At 44.1% G+C, this 8,874-nt stretch overlaps 1 protein-coding gene across 1 annotated transcript; it reads left to right on the forward strand.

Annotated features, from left to right (window-relative positions):
* Nucleotides 1-2,840: 2,840 nt before the first annotated feature.
* On the forward strand, nt 2,841-8,874 carry PLA2G1B (phospholipase A2 group IB). Its single transcript, XM_019727877.3, has 4 exons — nt 2,841-2,999; nt 5,349-5,508; nt 6,005-6,132; nt 8,668-8,874. The coding sequence occupies exons 1-4, from the start codon at nt 2,966-2,968 to the stop codon at nt 8,790-8,792; spliced, it is 447 nt and encodes a 148-aa protein (XP_019583436.2). The 5' UTR covers nt 2,841-2,965; the 3' UTR covers nt 8,793-8,874.

Here is an 8,874-nt window from a genome sequence, read left to right on the forward strand (position 1 = left end):
GAGAAATCATGTGTGTAAAGCCCTTAGCACAGTACCAAGCACCTAGAAGCACTCAGCGAATGGTAGCTGGTGGCTGCTTTTAAGCATTCCCTGGAAGCAGGAGCCATGTCCTCTAGGGGTTGGGCAGGTGTGACCTTGCTGGAGTGTGGGTATGCTGTCACCTGAAGGAGCCAAGAAGTTATCCTTAGCTGTTCTTTCCACTGGAGAGTGTGTTTTCCCAGACTGGGAGAAACTGTGTTCTACACACCTGTGCATGGATCCGCGGCAGCAGAAGGTCATGGTACAGAGAGTGTAGGGGCTTGGTAGGCAATCCAGTGACTGACAGGTCCATTCCTCTGCCATCTCTGTGTCCCCTGCCGAGGTCTGGACTATCACATTTAGTAGGTCTCTTTCCAGGAAAGGAAAGTTCTAGTAGCAGTCTGACCCCTCCTCCACCAGGTACTTTCCCTAAGCCTTAGCACAAATTGGATGTGGGAATTTGTGCAGCCTGCCCTTGTGGAAGGCCTCCAGCTGGCTGGAGGAGAGGGAGAGAAGGGAAATAGGTGAGACTACACTTCCTGGCCTCCAGGAACCGTCGGCACTCCCACCCACTTCTATAATTCTCTGTCATGAGGTGATATTCTGGTATCATAAGTACCAGATCCAACTCACATCTTGGTCCTGCTGTGTGACATTGGGGCAGTTCCCTAACCTCTCTGAGCCTCAATTGTCTTCTCTGGAAAATGGAGTTTGTAATTGGACTTATCTCAGAGGTTTGTGCCAAGTTCTTAGCATGGGACCTGGAATAGTGTTAGTGCTCAGTAAATGAGCAGTATTTGCCTTAGTGGATTTTGTAGCACCAGCGACTCCTCCTTCCTCAGAACCCCCCCCCCCCCCCCGCCAACAGGAGTAGTGCCTAGTCCTTCCTCTGTTTCATTCTGACACCAAAGAACCCACATAAAAGGAACTTAGCGTTTTTTTGTTCAAGCCTTCCCTTGCCTTAGGTAGTCTTCACTCATTTTGGGGGCTGAGGAGGCAGACAATTCATCAGGCTGATGTGGGGTCCTGAGCTAACCCTGCTCTCCTTCCAGTAGCTCTCACAGCCCTGGGATCTGTCATGTCCTGAACAGCACTGTCCAAGAGAATCTTCTGTGATGGTGAAAACATTCTATATCTGTGCTGTCCAATACAAGAGCCACTAACCACATGTAACTACTGGACACTTGAAATGCAGCTAGTGAAACCAAGAAACTGATTTTTTAAATATTTCATCGTAATGAATTTAAATAGCCACATGTGGCTAATGGCTCCCATACTGGACAGATGTAGAAACAGACGAATAGACAGGTGGCATGAGAAAAACCTGGGTCAAATGGGGGCAGAATCAGGCCCAAGCAAATAAATCACTTCGCATTTCTGGGCCTCAGTTTCCCCACCTGCTTACTAACTGCTACTTTGGTGTTATCTCATTAGCTGATGGATCTTTCCTGAGACTCCTGGACTTGGGATGAAACAGGGAAGCCCTTTCACACGGATTTCTTCTTTCTTGGCCTGGTTGCATGCTCAAGGAAAAAGTACGCTAGCAGAAAAAAACGGTTAGGATTAGGTCAATTGATTTGCGCTGACTCACACACCACATAACCTTGTCCAGGCTGGAAGGAAATACTTCAGTGGGAAGAGGCAGGTGTGAGTTAAGTGTGGACATGGTCGTTTCCAGCTCTACCCCAGGTTGAGCCCGGATGTCCTCAGCTGGGGAGTGGCCAAGGTGCATCCAGGATAAAAGAGATTCAATAGAACATGGTCATGTGATGAAAATAGCACTTTACCTCTATGATCTTCCTCCCCTAAATCCATAACCCACCTCTAGTCTAATCATGAGTCGAACATCAAACACATTCCAACACAGGGGCATCCTATGCTATACCAGACCAGTACTCCTCAAGCTGTCAAGGTCATCAACGACAGGGGAGCCTGAGAAACCGCCACAGCCGAGAGCGGCCCGAAGAGACCTGATGACTTAAGATATTAATAATATGCTATCTTGGACTGGATCCTGAAACAGAAAAAGGACATTTGGTAAAAACTAAGGAAATCTGAGTAACCTATGGGCTTGAGTTTATTAATACTATTTTTGATGATGATAATAATGCATCAATATTGATTCATTAATCATAACAAATGTATCATACTAATATATTAATAATAGGTGAAACTATTGGAGAGGATGGGGCGGGGCAGCTGGAGGGTATGTGGGCACTTTGCTCAAGAAAAATAAGTTGGGCCGGCCCGATGGCTCAGGAGGTTGGAGCTCCATGCTCCTAATTCCGAAGGCTGCCAGTTTGATTCCCACATGGGCCAGTGGGCTCTCAACCACAAGGTTGCCAGTTCAATTCCTCGAGTTCCACAAGGGATGGTGGGCAGCGCCCCCTGCAACTAAAATTGAACACGGCACCCTGAGCTGAGCTGCCACTGAGCTCCCGGATGGCTCAGTTGGTTGGTGCGCGTCTTCTCAACCATAGGTTGCCAGTTCGCCTCCCGCAAGGGATGGTGGGCTGTGCCCCCTGTAACTAGAAATGGCCACTGGACCTGGAGCTGAGCTGCACCCTCCACAACTAAGACTGAAAGGACAATAAATTGAAGCTGAACGGCACCCTCCACAACTAAGATTGAGAGGACAACAACTTGACTTGGGAAAAAGTCCTGGAAGTACACACTGTTCCCCAATAAAGTCCTGTTCCCCTTCCCCAATAAGAAAAAAATCTTAAAAAAAAAAAGTGTTGATGAACAATATATACCACTTCCATGACCTCTTACTGGCTGGTCTAACTAGTCCATCAGGATTATTCGCGTAACAGACTCAAGGACAACTTGAAGTCAGCAGGGAGAAAAGCAAATACTACAGCCTTATCTTGGGGCCTCCTGGTGACTATAAGGAGGGAGACCTTAGGTGTCCTCAGTCTTTTTTCATCACCAGCTTGACAACAGGATGAAACTCCTTGTGCTGGCTGCTCTGCTCACAGGTAGGCAAGTCTTTCCCGCACCACCCACTTCATGGGCTAAGGTCTTAGTCCTCTGGAAAGGGGGGCACAGGTCCCAGGGCTGGCCATACCTGAATTTTTTATCAAGGACCCTCTGTGGGCCTGAAGAACTCCCATCTTGGGGTTCCCTCAAATCCCCTTACAGCTGGCACCTTTCAACCAGCCAAGCACTTTCTTTAATTCACATATTGATTATTTCATTCATTTAACTCATCATATATTTATTGAGTGCCTACTGTGTGTCAGGCCCCTGGGGAATATCAGCCCTGGAGAATAAAAGCCTGTCTTTGACTTTATGGTCCTTTGAAAGAGAGGCATTCAATAAACAAGTGGATACAGATTGTGAGAGGTACTATGAAACAAAGAACATGACAAAAAGTGACAATGAAGAAAAGTGATAGCAGAAGAGCCACTTAGCTTGGGTGGTCAGGAAAAGCTTTTTTTAAAATTTTATTTGTAGGAAGGGCCTTTTTGAGGAGTTTCATTTAAACTAAGATCTTCCAGGCTTTTAAAAAGCAAGATGACAAGTGTGCCAGGCAGAGGGAACAGCAGGTACGTGGGCCTTGAGGCAGAAAAGAGGTTGAAGATGGGAGGCCACAGAGGCCTCCTCGCTATTCCTTACACTCCTGCCTGCACCACCTCAACCTCACCATCCCCCACTCAACCCCCCACTTTAGATTGTTCTTACCCTGCTCCAATTTTTCCACCCTCTAACACAATATCTGATTTTCTTATTTATTACATTTATTGCTTATTGGTTTTCTTCCCCACTAGGATCTAAGCTCAATAAGGTTATAGAACTTTTATTTGTTCAATGATGTATCTCCAGCTCCTAGGTCAGTGATTGGCCCATAGTAGATGCTCAAAAATATTTGCTAGATAGATAGTGGGGATAATTTAAAACCATCTCCATTGAAAAGGCATGTTCACACAAAAAACTAGTATACTGTCGCGTCCAGCGTAACACGGGCAGTGAGAGAACGAGAAGGGGCGGCAAAGGGTTAAGAAAGAAACAGAAATCAAGAAAGTTTTGAAACAGGGGCCAACGGTCTCACAGCCTCAAGGGACTGAGAGCCCCAAATCGGGCTGCCTTGTGGCTTTTACTGATGCACATACAAGAAAGTAGCATTGTTTTTTCTAGGGTCTGTGAGTCTCATACACGATACCAGAACACTGGTTCAAACCAACCACCCTTGCCTGTCGAAAGTCCCATGATGTATAAATAATTATTGTTTGCACCTCCCCAGGGGACAAAGCCTTTATGTTGAAAACTTACTGAGATGGAGAACTGATGTTATCACATCTAGAACCACTTCCCAAGTAGGATGTGGGAAGGAATACAGCCACAGAGGCAGACGCTCTCCTTAGACAGGGAAAGATGGGGGGCTGTGCCCACCTCTATCAACCCGTGAATTCTCCTGGTGGTCCCCACACGACTGTGCCTGTCTTAGGTCGTTCCTTTCTTGAGGAATCTTACCCATCATTGGCTACCCAGCCATCCTTTGGGGCCAAACAAGGAGATAGCAGAAAGGTGAAGCAATGTCCCTGAAAGGAATAGTCTCACAGACTCTTCTTTCTTTTTAGGGGTAGGCACGAGGGGACAGACGGGCATGCTGCTGTGTGACAACAGTACACAAATGTTCATAGCAGCACTATTCACAATAGTCAAAAAGTAGAAACAATCCAAATGTCCATCAAGTGATGAATGAACAAAACGCAGGCTATCCATAGAGTGGAAGATTATTGAGCTATGAAAAGGGAAGAAGTACTAATATATGTTATAACCTAAAGGAACCTCAAAAACATGATGCTAAGTGAAAGAAGCCCGTGTTACACAGGCCACATAATGGTATGATTCCACTTATTTGAGGTGTTCAGAATAGGCAAATCCACAGAGACAGAAAGCAGATAAGTGGTTGCCAGAGTGGAAAGGGTGGAAAGGGGAGCTTGTTAATGGGTACAGGGTGTTCTTTGGAGGGTGAGGAAAATGTTCTGGAATTGGTGGTGATGTTTGCACAACTCTGTGATCATATGAAAAACCACTAAAGTGTGCACTTTAAGTGGCTAAAATAGTGAATTTTATGTGAATTTGATCTCAGTGAAAAAAATTGTTAAGCTTTCATAAAAAAAATAATCTGTAATCACTTTACCAAGTTTCTGTCTCCAGCTCTCTTCTGAGGAGAGAACTGGCAGAGGTCAGGATGGGGGGTAGGGGGGTGGGAGGACTGGGGGTGGGATGGGTCAGCGTGGGGTCTGAGAAGGCGGTGGGGTCCTGGGGTGTTGGCAGAGCCAACCAGGACAGCTTTGAACTCCTGCTGTATCTTCTTACAGTGGGCGCCGTCGAGTGCGGCATCAGTCCGCGGGCAGTGTGGCAGTTCCGCAACATGATCAAATGCACGATGCCAGAGAGCGACCCCTTGAAAGATTACAACAACTACGGCTGCTACTGTGGCCTGGGTGGATCCGGCACCCCTGTGGATGAACTAGACGCGTGAGTGATTGAAGCGCAGGGAGAGTGGAGTGCTGGTGCTGTGGGAGGAGGGCACAAGCCAAGGAGCTCAGAAGGAGGCACAGAAAGAGGATTTGCAGATTTGCTAAGAATAACATATTTTCACCTCTTATAAACAACTATGGTCTAAGAGGACCATGGATCCAATGCTCCCTATTGGGGATGGAAAGAGGAACGTCACAGATGTGAGGTACTGGATGTTGCTGCCCTCTAGTGGCAGGACATTGCAACACAGATCACAACCGCTACTCAATTGTCATCTTCAGAATGTATGATCGTACTGTATTCCTGCAACCATTTTTAAAGTCTCCTTCAATAAACATGATAAAAGGACTTAAATTCTTTTCACGCCAAAAAGCCAATATCTTCCCGAGCATGTCAGCTAAAACACCACTTGTTCCTGAGAGAGTGGGTACAGGCTGCCCGGCTGCCCTGTGCTTCCTTCTCCTGCCTCAGCTCTGTCCCTCCCCTTCTCCAGGTGCTGTCAGATACATGACCGGTGCTACGACCAAGCCAAGAAGCTGGACAGCTGCAAATTCCTCCTGGACAACCCCTATACCAAACACTACTCATACTCCTGCTCTGGCTCAGAAATCACCTGCAGCAGTATGTTGACCCTTTTGTTGACTTGTAGGCCCTCAGTAGGCAAGGGGGAATATAATGGTAACGATAGACACAATTTATTGATCATTTTCTTGGTGCCAGGAAGTGTACCATGATCATCCCCATTTTACAGACGAGGAAACTGAGGTTCAAAAGGCTGAGCCATTTGCCCAAGGGCACACAGCTCGTAAATGGTGGCATTTGAGTTTTGAACACAGGTCTGTCTATGTGACTCCAAAGCCTCTCCTCTTAACTGCCATGCTATACTGCTTTGTTATTGCATAAAAAGAGCTCAGAACTAGCATGTATTAAAGTCTTAATATATGCCAGTTACTAGGTGAGGCGTGTATATGAGATAGGTTTTATTAACCCCATTTTACAGGTTAGGAAGCTGAGGCTCAAAAATAGTCACTTGCCCCAAATCACATAGCTTATGAGTGATAAGGTGGACATTTGAACTCAGTTACTTCTGATTTCAAAGTCTCTGGTCTTAACCACTAAGTTCTGCAGCTCTCATGGTGAAATGTGTCCCTCCATGAAGGCAGTTCTGAAGAACAGACAATTCAGAGAGATGAAGGTATTGTCACTACTGTACAAACAACACTGGAATAACCATAATTCAAATCCAAACATGCCAAGAAAAAAGTTACCTGGAATCTCACCATCCTAAGAAATAAATGGTTTCATGTCGCCATGTTCCTTTTTGCCCTTGTCTTTGGATTAAGGTTTATGCCATTTGAATTGTGGCTACACCTGCGTCCCTAACCCTAATCTCAAGTCCTTTGTTCCTTCCTCACAAAACACTTTCCATGGAATATCTGCTTGGGTCACAACCTTATTCCAGGTCTTTCTTCAAATGAGCTTTCTCAGTGAGGTCTTCCCTCACTGCATTTTTAAAAATCACATGCATACTCCCTTCATCTCTCCAGCATTCTGTCTTCTCTCTCCGCTTTATTTTCTCCACAGAATTTATCAACATCCGATATATTTAGTTCTTTATTTTCTATCTCTGTAACGGAAAGTGGGATTCATAGGAACAGGGATTGCTATCTGTTTTCTTAACTGCTATATCTCCAGAATCTAGAGCAGTGCTTGGCATGTAGTAGGTGCTCAGTAAATATTTGATGAAGGCAGAGGCTGGATACGACCTTGCATTCTGCTTTTTCTCACTTATCACTATATTATGACCATTTTCCTGTATTCCCCCATAGTCTCCATTGTTATTCCTTTAATTGCTGCATAATGTGGCTTAATTTGCTTACATAGTCCCCTGCTAACAGGTTCTGCTCCACATTGGAAAGTCAAATATATGGGAACTCATATCTTTACACTACAACTTGACTGGCAAAGTTTCCTTGCTATGGATTCCGGACTTCCTTACAAATCGGATGAAAGCTCTGGAGCCTCTCCCCAGGGGAAACATACTTACTCTCACACACATATATTTTTACAAATAATTTCTTTTTAATGTAGCTGCCCTCCCCCACCCACCAGGTCAAAAAGCCTGCATCACAGGGTGTTTGTTCATATTAATTAACAATAACTTGCTAAGTAATTATCTCATTGTTCACTTTGTAATCTAATTGCTAATTTATGCTTCAATGAATGTTCGCTGGGCAAAGAAAACATTTGTGATTTTTAAAAGAAAGGAGTAGAGACAAACAAAATTTTAATAAGATTATTGAAGGTAAGCAGAGATACACAATTAAATTATGGATAATAAAATTCAAATGCATTTTAAATGTTATCTGTACTATTTCTTTTGGTTACAAAAGTAAACAAGGCAAAAAAATAATGTAATTTCAAACTCTACAGAAATATACATCATGAAAAGTGGAAGGCACTTGTAATCCTACTACCCAAAGATAACCAGTTATATAGATAGATAGATAGATAGATAGATAGATAGATAGATAGATAGATATCTTCAAATTTTTAAGGATTTCCTAGTTATTTCTTCCTCTAATAAAATATCTTGGAAATGTTTCCACATACAGACATACTTGATTCTTTTAAATGTCTGTATAATATTCTATTGTAATGCTATTCTGTAATTTTAAAAATATGTGCTTTAAAGTAGAGCAATTGGGTTACTAAACTTCACTACGTTGAAATGTACAATGCTTTGCTGCCTTAAGTGTATGTTTTAGTGTTTTCCATGTGGTTTATAATTGTTTGCCTAGGCTATCAGAGATCTATAGCTATATGGGTTTTAAAAGCAGTGAGCTCATTTAAGGGTATGAAATAGACAAGACTTTTCCAAAAGGCAACCATCACACCTAGGATCTCCAGATAAATCACAGGTTGCCCAGTTAAATTTGACTTTAAGATAGACAATGAGCAATGTCGTAGCCTTTGTCCCAAGCATTGCATTCATTGTTTAGCTGAAATTCTGGTATTTTTATTTGCTTAATCTGTCAGCCCTGAATGTGCACCAATGGAATGGCCACTGAATTACTCCGGTTAATTCTTCCTGCCCCTGGATTGTACAAAGCAGGATCCACCTTGGCTCAGTCCTCTCCTCTTGCTCTTTTCTAGGCAAAAACAAAGAGTGCCAGGCCTTCATCTGCAATTGCGACCGCAATGCTGCCATCTGCTTTTCAAAGGCCCCATACAACAAGGAGCACAAGAACCTGGACACCAAGAAGTACTGTCAGGACTGAGTATTCCCTCTGGAAATCATCATCCCTATGGCTTTCACCTTACGCTGTACCCTCCAATAAAGCACCGTGTTGAAAGGGCTCA

The sequence above is a fragment of the Rhinolophus sinicus genome, chromosome 9 (assembly GCF_057876585.1).
Source record: "Rhinolophus sinicus isolate RSI-liver-muscle chromosome 9, RSI-T2T, whole genome shotgun sequence".
NCBI classification, from domain to species: Eukaryota; Metazoa; Chordata; class Mammalia; order Chiroptera; family Rhinolophidae; genus Rhinolophus; species Rhinolophus sinicus.

Bases quoted from the DNA above. Each gene is read 5' to 3' on its own strand.
- PLA2G1B (XM_019727877.3), top strand. From the start codon at position 2,966: ATGAAACTCCTTGTGCTGGCTGCTCTGCTCACAG. The intron at 5,509-6,004 runs GTGAGTGATTGA...CCCCTTCTCCAG, and splicing joins CCTGTGGATGAACTAGACGC to GTGCTGTCAGATACATGACC. The intron at 6,133-8,667 runs GTATGTTGACCC...GCTCTTTTCTAG, and splicing joins CTCAGAAATCACCTGCAGCA to GCAAAAACAAAGAGTGCCAG.